Source organism: Brachyhypopomus gauderio, chromosome 3 (genome assembly GCF_052324685.1).
Source record: "Brachyhypopomus gauderio isolate BG-103 chromosome 3, BGAUD_0.2, whole genome shotgun sequence".
Lineage (NCBI taxonomy): Eukaryota > Metazoa > Chordata > Actinopteri > Gymnotiformes > Hypopomidae > Brachyhypopomus > Brachyhypopomus gauderio.
Genome location: NC_135213.1, coordinates 14,963,988 through 14,979,718, shown reverse-complemented (window position 1 = coordinate 14,979,718; position 15,731 = coordinate 14,963,988). Strand labels below are relative to the sequence as shown.

General features: G+C 42.0%; 1 protein-coding gene across 4 annotated transcripts; it reads left to right on the top strand.

Annotated features, from left to right (window-relative positions):
* Positions 1-561: 561 nt before the first annotated feature.
* On the top strand, positions 562-15,383 carry ldb3b (LIM domain binding 3b). Of its 4 annotated transcripts, XM_076999736.1 has the most exons (10): positions 563-672; positions 924-1,132; positions 6,650-6,801; positions 9,332-9,407; positions 11,565-11,587; positions 12,467-12,667; positions 13,647-13,679; positions 14,229-14,395; positions 14,685-14,721; positions 14,860-15,383. In XM_076999736.1, the coding sequence occupies exons 2-10, from the start codon at positions 1,037-1,039 to the stop codon at positions 14,954-14,956; spliced, it is 882 nt and encodes a 293-aa protein (XP_076855851.1). In that variant the 5' UTR covers positions 563-672; positions 924-1,036; the 3' UTR covers positions 14,957-15,383. The 4 variants fall into 4 exon arrangements, with proteins under 4 accessions (XP_076855847.1, XP_076855851.1, XP_076855848.1 ...); XM_076999732.1 differs by lacking the exons at positions 11,565-11,587; positions 12,467-12,667; positions 13,647-13,679 and adding an exon at positions 9,879-10,192 and having other exon boundaries at positions 562-672; XM_076999733.1 differs by lacking the exons at positions 11,565-11,587; positions 12,467-12,667; positions 13,647-13,679 and adding an exon at positions 9,879-10,192 and having other exon boundaries at positions 639-765.
* Positions 15,384-15,731: the final 348 nt, after the last annotated feature.

Here is a 15,731-nt window from a genome sequence, read left to right as displayed (position 1 = left end):
GTGTGTGTATATCATTAACTGTCACAGGGAACTATTGTCCTCTTGGGTGAGGGGGGGCATCGATCTGTCAAGCTCAAAGAAGAATGTCAGATGTGTGTATATAGGCAGAGTGGCATTCAACAGTTTGGATATGGACACCACCAATGACATCAGCATCTTGCTCGAAGACATGTGTCTCTTCTGTGTATAGGTTTCATCTTAAAGCTCTGGGTTTAAGACATGTCTCTCCTGTGTATAGGTTTTTATCTTAACGCTCTGGGATGAAGACATGTGTCTCTCCTGTGTATAGGTTTCATCTTAAAGCTCTGGGTTGAAGGCATGTGTCTCTCCTGTATATAGTTTTTTTTTCCAAAGTTCTGGGTTGAAGACGTGTCTTAACCTGTGTATAGGTTTCTTCCTAAAGCTCTGGGTTGAAGATGTGTGCTTCTCCTGTGTATAAGTTTCTTCCTAATGCTCTGGAGTGCACTTTATTCAGTCAGTGCATGCCCGCAGAAGCAGAGAGAAAAAAATGTGTTGGCCTAAGAGGAGGCTATATTCGCTGGGTGAATCATAGGGGCTTGCTATCTGAGGGTGTCCCCTTCCATGCCATATAAGGGGCCCAGAGACTAGAGTGCTATCGCTTTCTGCAGTGTAGAGCTATTCTTAGGCTGTCTGTCCAGGCCATCCGCACAGGCAAGATCTCTCTTCTTTCTGCTTTTCAACACTTTTCCTAGCTTATTTTGCTCATGTAAACAAGGGAGCGCTTCATTTATCGGGTGCCTTGAGGTTGGAGGCTTAGCTGGCTTTGGTTTTCCTTTCCATTGGTTGGGGAGTGGTTGGTTGTGGCATGTATCCTGTACTGACATCTGTTTGTTGACTGGGTGTGTGTTGCTTTGCCGCCTGGCACCTCACCGCTGACCCTGACTGTGGTTCTTGTGTTGTAGAGGCTCCTCGGCGCCTGCCCCGTACCCGGGTGTTTGTCCCGACTGCAGGGTGAAGAGATAAAGTGAAGGAAAGGAGTTACTTGTCCCAAGACGAGGCTTTTCATCGGAACAAAATGAGCAATTACTCGATAACTCTGTCTGGACCTGCACCATGGGGCTTCAGACTGCAGGGGGGCAAAGACTTCAACATGCCACTTACAATCTCCAGGGTAAGGCCTACCAAACACGTCAAATATACTGTACTATTGCTGAAACCCTAGTTCTGCTAATTATCGGACCACTGATGGTGTATTATCTCCTGTGTGTTATTCATCCTGCAACACCTGCAGCACATACAAGCCTGGCCAGACCACGGCAGTTGCATTTTTTCCACACACCCATAACACATTTGACATATCCATATGGAATGATTGCATAACTTTAAGTGTTGCGAATGGTGTTGTGCCTGCTGCTGTCACTGACCAAGCCGACATTACCTAACCAGCTTTGCCCTAAGTGAGGGGAGAAGTGTTCTGATGTATGTACAGTGCAGGCTATGAATAGCAGTTGGAGAGGCAACCTTTGAGGAAAAGGTGTGCGTGTGTAGCTGTGGATAGACGAAGTGGAAAGTGAGAAGGAGCGCTATGTGCTGCTGGGTACATTTTGCTGGCCTGTGCCTCAGGGATACTGTGCTTGGTTTAGCCTCATGCCATCCTTTAGGGCGTAGCAATGCAGCCTGTCTGACTAAATAACACACGCTTTGTTAAACTGCTGCTCCTCATTTGTTAGATCTGAACAAGGAGTCATCTTATTGCGTAGAGCTGATCTAACAGCCATGTTGCCTCGTGTTGTTTCGTTAAGAAAGTTTAGCAATTTGTGCAACATGTTTAAGTTCCCCTGTAGAAGAGTGGATCTGGACTCCACTATTGGTAGGAACCAAGGACTGGTAGTGAATTTGTGTCTTCAAGTTGTCATTACGCAATCACGAAGAAGCTCATTTTAGCTCAGGGCTCTTACGCATAACTGCTAAAAAGCTTAGGTTTGCCAAGGAATAAGATACATTTGGACGTGGTTGTGCATTTAGTATTCAGTGTTATCTGGATGACAGACGTCCTGGGGTGGAACTCGTAAGTCAGAGACATAGATGTAAACTGGTGCAAGTACACGACCTATGTTCTGTACCACTGGTTTTCATTCGCTGCACAGTCTGTGTGACAGTGTGAAAAAGACACAGAGAGTTCCATGAATGACATTCTGGACAGGGTCCATGATAATTCCAACATGCCATTTATTCAGCAAGGTAAAGTGAGATGGTCACACCTCTTTTGAGCGTATAGGCTGTATTGTCTTGGCAGGAGCACTTGTGGAGTTGATAGGTTTGATAAGTGAGTTTCGTTGTTTGATAACTGCACTGAGTTCCTCCTTCTGTCTGTCATGTTGAGTGGCCTGTGGACTCGCTCAGTGGATGTTACATTGTATAGCCAACGTCACCACACATTTTATTATCTCTGTGTTGATTTCTGAATGTTCACCTCCATGCTAAAGGATGTGGTCAGACGTCTGCTGAAATTTATAATTAGAATTCTAATTCAAATTTCTAATACTGAAAATGTTGATGTAGGTAGAACAGTTCAGCTATTACACTGAGGACAGTGCAGATACTGCATACTGGATTCTACTTTAATGATAAGACTGTGCTCTTGGCTCTGTGCCTGGGCCTATGGACCTATGAGCCTATGGGTCTACACTAAAGCAATGGTCTGATGGTTTGACCAGTTAGAAGACTTTATTGTTCAGGACAAGGATCCTGTTCCTTCTAATCAGGTCAGTTTGTGGCATTCACACTGCAATTAGCTTTTGGAACCCACGGCAAGTGGAAGAAAAGCATCAGGCCTGCACAGCTCAGTGTATTCAGCTGGACAGGTGCAAACCTGGGTGGCCACAAGGCCTGTCAGAAGCTCTGAATTAGAGTTGACTGTTGTGCCCTCAGAGAGACTGGAGTGTACAAATAGGAGATCTTGTACTTTTGCAATCACTGTAAAATGATGAAATACAACATTGGACCAACTATTTCAGAATACCGAATACTGAATCATTTGGATTCAGACTTGACTTTAGCTAATTTGTGCAGAGCAGTGAATTAATCAAATTAATCAGAATATTTATGAATGATGTTATACTTATATAAGGTGTGAATAGAATAATGTAATGAAGATGTATAAGTCAAACCTTATTATACATAAAACTGGATGTGGTTAAAAACACGACTAAAGAAAAAAGGAAAACTACATATATAACACAAAAAAGCAAACTGTAGGATTTCAAATACCTTCTCTGAATTGTTGGCAAACACCCAACCTGAGCTGTGCACCTGAGTGAAGATCTTTTGAAGATCTTTTTTCTGATCTTTTTCAGTGTTTTTTTTTCTTATTCTGTTTCTGGCACCGTGAACCATTTTGACTGAGGTTGTCCAATAATCTTGATAATACGGACATTATATGCCCTTCATAATATGTCCTTAATTAATCTCCCCTCTGAGAAGGCTCATATAGGAGGCTGTGTTATTTGGTGAGTGTGGCACACAGCACCGTTTTCATGGAAAACTTTGTGTAACACCCCAACACACCACATTTAAATGAAGAACATCACATTTTTTCTGTTTGATTATTAGCTCAAACACATCAAGAGCTGTAATGTAGTCCGGCTTTCATTCACTCTACTGTGAGCATTTGGACGCCTTGATTTCAGGTGATTACAAATGGACAGAGGTTAGGCCAGTATACACAGTTTTAAGGGCCATTAGGGGTCTGGAGTTATGGATAACATATGGATAACATTAATGTGTGTGTGTGTGTGTGTGTGTGCGTGCGTGCGTGCGTGCGTGCGTGCGTGCGTGTGTGTGTGAGAGAGAGAGAGAGAGACAGACAGAGACAGACAGAGAAATGGATTTATGGATAAAATGAACATGGATTATAATAATATGTCTGGATACAACAATACAACAGTAACTTTTAGCCACTGGACTGATGAAGGCTTTAATTCCAGAGTCCACATCAGTAATGATATATGTGGATACAGGACTGGAAGATCTTGAGTTGATCAGCTAACCCTGGACTGTTTAGAGAAATTCTCTCTAACAAAAAATGTGTTAATACAGTGTTCAAGGTCTTCTGGAGAATAATACATTTTCAGTGTCTTGCACATTTACAATGGCATGTACTGTATAGAGTCAATATGCATTCTGAAAGTGCTTCTACATAATAGATAAAAAACATATTAAAATATACCAGCAAGATTTATATTCCTGCTTCCTCAATATGACACTGTTATGCTTCATCTTTATTTAGCATCTTGTCAAAGTTAAACAACTGAGCTGAACAACTGAATAGTTTATCCTGGTAAAGGTGAATCGCGGCTGATGGGGTCAAGGTCTGCTACCATGGTGAGATAGTCTAGAGTCTTGTGCGAGTGTTTATATAGGTGTATATTAACAGAGATTCCATGAGCTGTATGTGAATAGCCATCCCGCATTAGCACTCCAAACGTTACATCGGCTGGACCATTCCAAAAGCGCTAATTAAAGGAGAGAGTTTAGCAAACACACCCTCATCAGTCACTGAGCCTGTTTTCTTGAACCTTCAGTACCTTACTAAAACAATCCTTTACTATACTACCATACAGAAATACTAATTATTGTGCCACTTAAATCAGTTTCTTATTTATTCTGTATAAAAGAGGAATGTAAATGTGTTTAAGATATTACAGATTAAATGTCACATGTTTCGCCTGACAAAGATGGGTCAAAGAAGAGCAAATGACTTAAAATCATTAGGAAGTCCGGGCCAATAGCCAATAGGAAAGCTTTGTCAATTACCGACCATGTTCTTCATATGACCGCTGATCTGTCTTGATTATCTGTCCTATTTAACCATACGGTGTGTGTGTGTGTGTGTGTGTGTGTATATATATATATATATATATATATATATATATATATATATATATATATATATATATATATATATATATATATATATATAGTGAACCCAGTAGTGGATCCTATCCTGACCACTATCCTGACCACAGTGCTTCAAAACGAAGCATCTTCACGAAGCAGTTAGACTGGAACGATCACCCTCAGCTCCTGCACTGGGGGGGATGGTTGAAGGTCCTGTCATCTGGGAAGTGTGATGGCGGCCACAAGCACACACGGCAGTAATAGCACCCGGAAACGTACTTCACGTATTTCACCCATGTTTAGGTCAGAGGGGAATGCAGTGGAAACATGAAGGAGAGTGTCAAAGGGTTAGAGGTCATGAGACACCGGGGTCCTGCTCGACCAATGAGACCCTGGACCCTGAGGACTGACTTATGCTTGGGCTGGGTGGGGACATGCCAGTTGTACTAAGCTTAAAAAATTTTAATTGTAAATAAATAAATAAAAATTTGTTTGGTAGTGTTACAATTAATATGAAAAATAAGCACAATTAAAATGGAAACATTTAAAATACTTTGTATATTGTGTCTGTAGCATATATAATGTTTCTTAGTGTGATTTTTGTAGGCCCTGTACAAGAGAAATACATTTCCCAGTATTCTTGCCATAATGAAACAATTCGGCTGACGACATGTTAAAGGCTTCTGGTACGGAGAGGTGGCATGGTGCCTGGATCCCTTTAGCTGAGGGAGTGTGTTGAGTAACGGCAGCAGGTGTGAGGGTAGCAGAGCCGGGCCCCCAGGAGCAAGCTGAGATGGAGGGAGATGGGGTCGCAACAACCCTCTTTTATTTTTAACATTTTAACGAGCTCCACGTAAGCCTAGTTAGCAGTTCTACACTATGGGGTTTCACCCCTTGATCTGAAGGAGCTTTTAATTCAGGTGTGAAAATGCAACCAGGCATCACTTTTCTGCGCATGTTCATTTCAGTGACTAATGTTCATGTTTTATGACTAATGAGTGAGTGTCTTCTTCGCCCATCAACAGCCTGCTTAGATGTGCCTGTGTGGTCGGCACTGCCAGGGTGGGAGTGTGGGAACGGACTGGCTGTGTTCTCCACTGAAACACAAACGATGGAGTCCTGCAGCGGGCAGGAATGAGAAAGAGAGGCAACAGCGCGATGCATCAAAGTACAACGAACTTGAGCAGCTGTCACTGTGGCACAGTCACACAGCAGTCGTAGTAACACTCGGGGCGTCCGCGGTACACAGGAGTGTGCAGACCTACACGTGCCCTACTGTGGGCTTAGAATAGACGGAGAAACAAAGAGACAAAACAAGGCACAGGTGCAAACCGTCAATAATGGCGTGATTGGGAGCAAGACAGGTGCAGTGTGTGTGTGTGTGTGTGTGTGTGTGTGTGTGTGTGTGTGTGTGTGTGTGTGTGTGTGTGTGTGTGTGTGTGTGTGTGTGTGTGTGTGTGTGTGTGTGTGTGTGTGAGATAAAGAAAGAGGGACTGGTGCCTGGTGCACTGTGGCAGCACCTATAATGAGAACAAATGAGACAATAACAAAGTTTTCCCTCCCATCACTATCAGACACCTGCTGGAGACTAAAGTTATTTTTCTGAATGGAAACTTCTGCGTTGTCCATGAATTATTTTTGAATGTTTTGTGAAATACGATATGGCAGATGAAAAAGGTACTGTATTAAAAAAGGCCATAACTGTGTGATGATGGGGAGTGAATATGTGGGCGTTGGTATCTGGTCTCATGGTGACTTTTTAACAGAAGGTTGTGGCATATGCCCACAGATCACCCCGGGCAGCAAAGCGGCCAGTGGAAACCTGGCCCAAGGTGACATCATCATGGCTATTGACGGGGTCAGCACTGATGGCATGACCCACCTGGATGCCCAGAACAAGATCAAACAAGCAACTACTAAACTCAGCCTCTCCATGCAAAAGTAAATATTCACTAAGACCTCACTATCTTTCTCCCTCCCTCCCTCTCTCTGTCTCTCTCACTCTCATTCTGTGCACCTCCGTCATTCATTTTGTTGTTAATTTTGTTGTCAGCTCTCTCTCCATCCTCTTACTGGATTGATGTTTGGCCACAGGGCAATCCATCACATCCACCTGAGTCATAATGCGTTTACCTGACAAACACTGATGATGACACTGCAACCACTACATGTGTTCAGTCTGAGGGATAAAGGCAGTCACACTTACAACAGGACAGAAAGAACAAGAACCATATATGATAAATCAACACCGCCCTGGCTATCCTGGCAGCTATTGTGTATAAATAAGGAAAACAACCTATACACACCTATACATGTCAGACCTGAACAAGGGAGATGAAAACATGTGAGAGAGTTTGAGCAGAATCAGTGAGAGGGGAAATTATGGTTTTAAATACCACAATACTACAAGTCCTCTGTGGCGTTGCTCCCAGACACTGTTCCATACGACTGTGTCAAAAGCTTCTTTACTTCTTCCCCTTAGATGATTCTTAGTGACAAGAATTTCAACAATAAAAGCCCCCCCTCAGCAATTGTCCTCTTCTTAACTGAGACAGGGTGACAAAGGATTTGTAGTTCCTCTCCAATACATTTTATGAATGTTTTTTTTTTATTACTTGCTGTATGAATTCCCTGACAGCACAATAAAACATACTTGACTTTAACAACAGATGAGACATAAGCTCAGAGATGCAGGCAATCATTCCCTTTCAGTCCTGCACTTTCTCCTTTCACAGCCTCATAGGCAGCCTCACAGACAGCCTCACAGACAGCCTCACAGGCAGCCTCACGGACAGCCTCACGGACGGCCTCACGGACAGGCTCACAGACAGGCTCACAGACAGCCTCACAGGCAGCCTCAGAGGCAGCGTGCTGTTAGTGGACTGCACTGGAGATAGGGTTGTAGAAGTTATGTCTGCGTACGTTCTGAGAATCCAGTGGTTAATGGGGTAAACACTTAGATGTAGTGCTTTCACATATTTTCACAGAACTCATTCAACAGCAGAAAATGGTATTTTACCTAATGGCATATATTGGTCAATCTACTGGACATAATTATCATCCGCAGTAAATTTTATGAAGGTATATTATTTAGATAATTTTACATAAGGAATATATAACCTTGTGCTTTGTTTGATGAAAATAGCATAGGAAAGCACATATTGACTAGATTCTATGACAAACGACACAGGTAACAATAACACCAAGACTCCATCTTGACAGAATAAGCATCACAATAGCAGCAAGATGACTTGTTGTGTGACTTTTGTTGTGGTAATCACCTGTAACCTTCGGAGAGAATGAACCAGGCAGATGGGTTGCTCGTCAGCAGGGTGAAGAGAGCTGCTCCGTCAGGCCTATGAGAAGAAGGCTGTCACTTCCTTTTACTCCATCTCTGAAAGCCTCCTAGGGGTTATGATGGAGCTGTTGGTGCACTCCACCATGAGACAGTGCTGTAGGAATGTGCACGTGTGCTTTCGGAGAGGCCAGTATGGGTTCTTAAGAAGCAAAAGGCACCTCACTTTGATGCTGGTCATCTCTTAGCTGAGATTTTACTAAACCCTGAACACCAGTGAAAATACCCATTGACATATTTTAGTAAACTGGACATAATTGTCACCTCAGTCAATTTCATGCAAGCTATTTATTAATTTCTATTTCCATACATTTACAACATTTGCCAGCCACCCTTGTCCAGAGTGATGTACAGACATCCTTTGTAGTTTCTATCAAATACTTGTCCTCATGGGACAATACATTAGTGTTAACACTAATGTCTGGCTAGTGTAGAAAACCCTGGATGTAGTGGAATAAGCATTTGTTTATTTAAGAAAGAAACACATTTGGAGCAAAAATAATTGTTTGGCTTTTCTATTTCCAAATTTAAATACAGCCTTGAGTTTTGTTAGGTTCAATAAATGACCAGGCCTGTCATTTGGGAAAGCATATATTGACTAGATTCTACGACAAAGGCACAGATAACAATAACACAAGGATTCCATCATGACAGAATAAGCATCACAAGGACAGCTGACCTGTTGTAGTGAGACTTTAGTTGTGGTAATTGCCTATAACCTTCAGGGAGAATGAATTAGGCAGAGGTTTTTGATTACGATTGGAAGAGGCAGAACAGGGCAAAGTTCACAGTGGTATTGTTATTGTGTTTTGGAATCCTTGAGGGAGACAGCGAGCTGACCTTTTATAAAATAATCAGGCCATAACTTGTGGATCAACATCATGAAACCGTTTGTTGTAAGAGTCATCAGTCTATGTAAGTTATTAAGCCTACATAGTCATTTTTGTGTGCTTAATATTGGAGTTATTTTCCTTATGCACATGTAAATAATGTCCATAGTCAAGACTGATTTACAATTACTCTTGTGTATTACTGTATATTTATGCTATATGCAAATGAACATAACTGTGTTTAAGCCACTCACCTTGAAAATAACTGCTTTGATTGGTTTGGCAGGTCGAGACGCCCTGCCCCAGTGCCCACAGCTACGCCAAGAATGGACTCACCCATGCCAGTTATTCCTCACCAGAAGGTAATAATATCTCAATGATGTCTCAATCAAGTCTCAAACCCTTAGGCACACTGGATTATGAGGACATGTCTAATGAGTAGTAATTCAGCAATAATTATTCGGATCCAATGACTGCACTGTGTCAAAATGATGAGCACATGTTGAACTGTGTGTGTTGACATACAGAGGCTAGTAGAGTAGAGTTTGTTGAACATTTAGATTAATAATCTATAGGAGGTTCCCCAGCGGTTGAAAGGGGATCATGCAAGACTCTAGTAAATTCTTCTTCTTCATCTTTGTGTTTCTTGTTTTTTGAGTTCTGGCTCCCTCTAGAGGGTCTTCCATGTGATGCAATATCTGATATAGGCATAAACACTTTCTCAGGTCTCAGGTGTGGTCTGTGGGCTCTCTTTGGTGATATTGCCAGAAGAATTCCAAAATTGCCTTGTTGGTTCTTCATTTTTTTCTCTCTGACAATTTAAATCACTAAAGAAAACTGTGAAAGAAGTGGAGGATGAATCTCCTTTTGGCATCCAGTTGGCCCAAATAACCTCCAGGAAATCACTTACTTATGAAGAACCTGCTGGAAAACCTGAAGAACAATTAGAGGTTGCACCCTCTCCCCAGCCAACTCTCTGCTCACCCGCCATAACACCTACTCCAGCATACGTTTCCTTTGGACATGGTGTAAAATTAAATCCCAACCAGAGGGGGCAGTATAACTCTCCTATAGGCTTGTACTCTTCAGAGACTGTGAGAGAGATGGCCCTGCAGCAAGGTGGCTTAGACAGCATGCCATTACTGTGGTAGGTAATATTACCAAAAAACAAATCAAAATGTCTATATCTTTACCCTAATGGCCACCATCTTCCTTAATCTCACTTGCAATATTATTACTATCACTAATACTTCACTAACAAATGACAAAGGGGGTATTGGCTGACCTCACTTGCATCTCCACACTGTCCTGTTTGAATGACATGGCAAAAAATACTCAGAACATTCCGAAACGAACCTCTGCACAGTCTGCTCTCGCATGCTGGGGAGACGGGAATGTCTGGGACAGCAGGTGTGTCTGGGTGTACCCAGCCCTTCTCCTGGTGCCTGGAACAGGCCCTGGTTTACAGGACAACTACAAATGTTCTTTCAAAAGATAAAAACACAAATCAGGATTTTAATCCCATGACAAATGAAAAATCCCATGATTATGTGATTTTTCATTAATTGCCAGCCCTGTCATTTTGGATTACAGACTACACTCTTAATGTAATTATGAGCAACCATGATGTTCCCTTTGAAGGAAAAAAAAGAAAACCAAATTACGTTCTCACACAAACATTAATACTCTTATTGTAGCTGGTGCGAAGTCGCTTCTGTTCTGGTCTGTGACGAAAACGTAAAGGCTACACTCACACGACCATGTGGCTGGCTGGACAGACAGGGTCCTCTCCATCAGCTCTGTTAATGACCCGGGAATGTTACAGCTCCTATTTCAGCAGTGTACTATCATATATTCCACTTCTTTTTCCAGAACACAAGGTCCGAAATCTTTCCTGCACCATCACGACCTTTTGACCTGTCCATGTACACCTTTATATCTTACTGTCTTTTCATATTTGGATCGTGTACAATATGTGATGCTGCACTGTATCTACCTTAGTTACTCTTCCTGGACATGATAATGGTGCAGTATTACGAATATGTGTTTGGTAACCTAGTCACCATGTCTTTTACACATGATGTGCAGTCTAAGAGCGAGGTGTTGTTTTGGTTTTTGGTGCTGATGTAGTTTGATTAGTCGTATATATGTAAACCTGGCAGGGGCCCAGCGAATGCCGCACCACTCCAAGCTCGTGTGCTCTGCATGGGCAGGGCAGTGGAAGCCAAGCTCCTGCTCCGCTCAATCATTCTGTGCTACTACCAAACTGGAATGCACCAATAATAACCATTATTTCCATCATGTGATGAGAATGGCACCAAATATTTATGGGTCCTGTTGTGAGGTCGAATTGTTCATGGACACAAAAAAGAATGCAAATCACGTTTTGCTATTTCTACTTCCTTCCATTAGCTTGCTCGTCATTGAAAAGAATATGATTCGATTGCCACAGTATTACACAAAACACACACATTAATGCCTCTTTGTCTGTTTTTTTTTCTTTTTACACATTGTTCCAGGTTATTGCCAACACAGCTGCCACGTCAGTAAAATTGTCTACTTTTCAAACATTTGCTTGTGTGTGTGTGTGTGTGTGTGTGTGTGTGTGTGTGTGTGTGTGTGTGTGTGTGTGTGTGTGTGTGTGTGTGTGTGTTTGTGTGTGGGCAGTTGCATTCATGCATGTGTATGTGTGTTCTCAGGCATGGATCTATGGCCATGGACAATTTTGCTTGTTCAGTAATGTGTTGGAAAATGTACAAAATCAATAATAAAAACATTTTATATGTTAATCTCATATAACTATGCTTATATGCAGTATATATTCCACTGCATCTTTGACAGATGTTTTGATTGTAATGTGGTTCATTGCATGTTGGCTTCTGTCCACAGTCAGTAAAGAATCTAAAAATCTGCATACATAAAATGTACTACAAGTTTACTGCATGCACTGAATAGGCTATATAGTCCATGTGAAGTCTTTATTTACATTTTGTGAGTGTCACTATGATGAACCTGACAAAGGCTTGTTCCCAGTCTGCATGACATGTGTTTACTCCGGAACGTGACCCTTGACCTTAGTTTGTGTACATTTGTGAAGCTGGTTGTTCTCTTCTGTCTATGACAAATTAGTTCAGAATAACTTCAGAATGTTCAGAATGTTAAGTTGCTAATTCATCAGACACATAATCAACGAATATATAGTTACTGTTAACTATCTGGACTAAATAAGGTTAACCAGTTGATTTTAGGAGGTAAGTCAGCAATTAGTCACTTAAATATCCCCACAGTAAACTCTCACACTCTTTCTTATTATCTTCCTCTGCTGCTGTTCATGCAACCAATCCTCCCCCACGCCTGACCCTAAATATGGCCACCGTCCCCTCACCTGCCCCCTGCTCGTCACATGATTGGTCCCTGCCAGCCAAGAGTATGTCCCCAGCTTCAATCCCATTGCACTGAAGGACTCTGCTCTGTCCACTCACAAGCCCATAGAGGTGAAAGGACCCGGGGGCAAGGCCACCATCATCCACGCCCAGTACAACACCCCCATCAGCATGTACTCCCAGGACGCCATCATGGACGCCATTGCCGGACAGGCTCAGGCCAGGGGCAGTGACCTGAGGTGAGTTCCAGGCTTCCACTGAACATGCCCAGGTATTTCAACCAGCAATGTGTAAGAGGATGACTCGAATACACCAAAAGAAGACGAGTAAAAAAAAACAAACAAAAAAAAAACAATGCAAATTGTGGAATTTCATAATTTACTCCATTAGTTCAGGGGTGTCAAACAGACGGGCTGGAACCGGCCCGTCAGCGGAAAAAAACGGCATCGTTAAAGAAGAATAAACTCCATTTTATTTAAAATTTACAGTTCCTATATTGTCCGCTAGGGGCGCGTGTTTTAGTCAGCTCTACCACTTTACCCGCTTTTTCTGTTGACTGACAGAGTGTCGGATTTTTCAAGAAAAAAGTAACAAGTTGTTCATAATATATTTAGTAAAAGGACAATTAATTTCATATAAATATTTGTATTATTTACTTCTTTGCACTAATACAAAGAAAAAAAAGTGGACTTAGTTCCATGTACTTTTGGAATGAGTTTACTGGTCTGGCCCCCTTGAGATCCGATTAAGTTGTATGACCAAAATGAGTTTGACACCCCTGCATTAGTTGGTGAGAACTAGAATTGCTACTATATGTTTTAGGAATCGGATTATTAGTAATAAACACAACATGGGGAATGCAAGTGTTGTACACTAGGGGGCACAATTGATTACTTTTAGATCCAACATCAGGAAAGGTACTAAGGTTTGCACATTTCCAAAAGGAACAGACAGGTAAGGCTGAGTTTGGTGGATTCTAGGAGAGAGTTGAGTCAAGGTTCAGCTTCCCATACTGTTGTCTGTCAACCTCATCTATGCTTTTCCCCCTTTCCTCTCCTCTCAATCCAATCACTTCATCCGCAACCATCCATTCAACCTGTCAACCAACCAATCACACTTTATTCCTCACCCTTGCTCCACCCCCTGCTTGACCCCTCCCACTGCGTGACATGGCCCCTTGTTGCTCCTCCCCATCCTGGCTCATCACGTGACTGCCAGTGGCGAGGACCCTGCTGCTGGATCTCCTTTGGCGTAAGTAGCCAAAGTCTATCACGAACCCTTTATACTCAGCTGTGTCTTCTCATCACAGGTGTGCTTTCATCATCACATAAGGGTTGGTTGCAAAGACATCAAATCTCCTTTTTATTTATTTACTTATTTATTTATTATATACTCAATAATAAGTTCTGAAAAATAAAGAGAAGCCAGGCAGCGTATGCACTGAGCATTCTGTCTCCAGGCTCCTGTGTTGATATAAAAAAACAAAGGAATGTTCTGAGTACATCTATGCCCTGATATACTGTTACATCTGACAAGTGACTGATAATAATCAGATAATGCTAACAAATTGCACACTGGACTAGATTTCATTAATATATTAGAATCCATGGTAAACAAGGGCATTCAGCATCTATTAAAGATTACACCCAAGAGTAAAAGACCCTGTTTCTCTGAAGCAAAGATAACTCCAGTTAACAACACCGGTTTGGGTGCGACCGAGGCCTGATTGCTTCAAACTTAATGGTTATCAAACAATTATATAATTTCTTTGTCTTCATCTCCTTTGGTTTCTGCGGACAGGTCTCTCCCTGTCAAAGATCCACTGGTGGACAGCGCCTCTCCTGTCTACCAAGCTGTGATTAAGCCTCAGGACAAGGAGAATGAGCTTTCTGAGTGGGCTCGCCGTGCGGCCAATCTGCAGTCCAAGTCCTTCCGGATCCTTGCTCACATCACAGGGACCGAGTACAGTGAGTCTTCATCTGCTTCCCTTCACAACAGGAGACTTTTTCTTTTCATGCACTGGCATGACATGAATAGCATACTGCAGTAGTGTCAGCAGGGCCTCATGTGGCAGTGAATTCAAGTTTGGTCAGACTACACTACACAGCTTTGCTTATATATATATATAGGGACCGATATATAGGGATATATAGATATATAGGGATATATATATATATATATATATATGATAGTCAACACAGACATGTTTATTCTTCCTTTTTCAACATAGACTCAGTCAATTTTTTTTGCTTTCAGTGCAAGATCCAGATGAAGAAGCTCTTAGGAAATCAAGGTATGTCAAATTGCTTTGTAAACGTTGTGTACAGTGTCAGCAGACAGAGGGAAGCCCGGCTGAGTGAACGCTTTGGATCTAATTTATATCGAACATTAACTGTTCACTTTTTCACTACTCCACACTTTATTTGCTCAGGGAGAGGTTCGAATCAGAGGTAAAAGGCCCACGATTTGCCAAATTGAAAAACTGGCACCACGGCCTATCCGCACAGATCCTGAACGTCCAGGAGTAAACACAAGCCAGGGCTGACGGACAAGGGTTCCAGGGCAACCAAGAAAAGAAGGCGACACAGAAAAGAGGTTGTGAAGAAAGTAATGTAGAGGCTGCTTTGGGAGTTAAAGCAATAGATTAGTCCATAAGAGAATACAAAGAGCTCTCCTTAGTGGTCCATGTTCAGGTGTCACTATGTCTCATCCTTCTGCCAGTAAGATAGTGTAGTGCTCTTTTCTTTTCCTTACTTATCCTTTCCTTTCTGTTCCTTTTGGCTATATATCCTAAATTAAAATTAATTGTTGATGTACAAAGGCAAAAATCTTAGACAAACTTAAATGTGTATACTATGCATTGCACCACAGTATCTCATGCAAACATATTAAGCAACTGTACTGTTATTAATGTGAATAAAAACATTATTTCTTTTATCCAAATCAACAACACAACTGTTGTTAGTGTGTCATTATTGTAGGATTGTGTGACTTCCATTTTGTGGCAAGTTCTGTGAAATCTTGGTCCAACACATGAGCTATGAATTCCAGGACTATAGGTTTCCCAGCAGAACACTGTCCATCACCAAGTCTTTGTCAGTTTGCCAGTTTCCCCATAATGCATCCTGGTGCCATCTCATCCTAAGGTGCACACACACCCTGCCATCCACATAATATAAAAGAAAATGTGATTCTTCAAAGAGGTCACCTTCTACCATTGCCCATTTCTGCCCATTTAGGTGTTTTCAGTGATGGTCAGTATGGGCACTGTGATTGATCTGGGCCTACACGTTACTTGCGTTG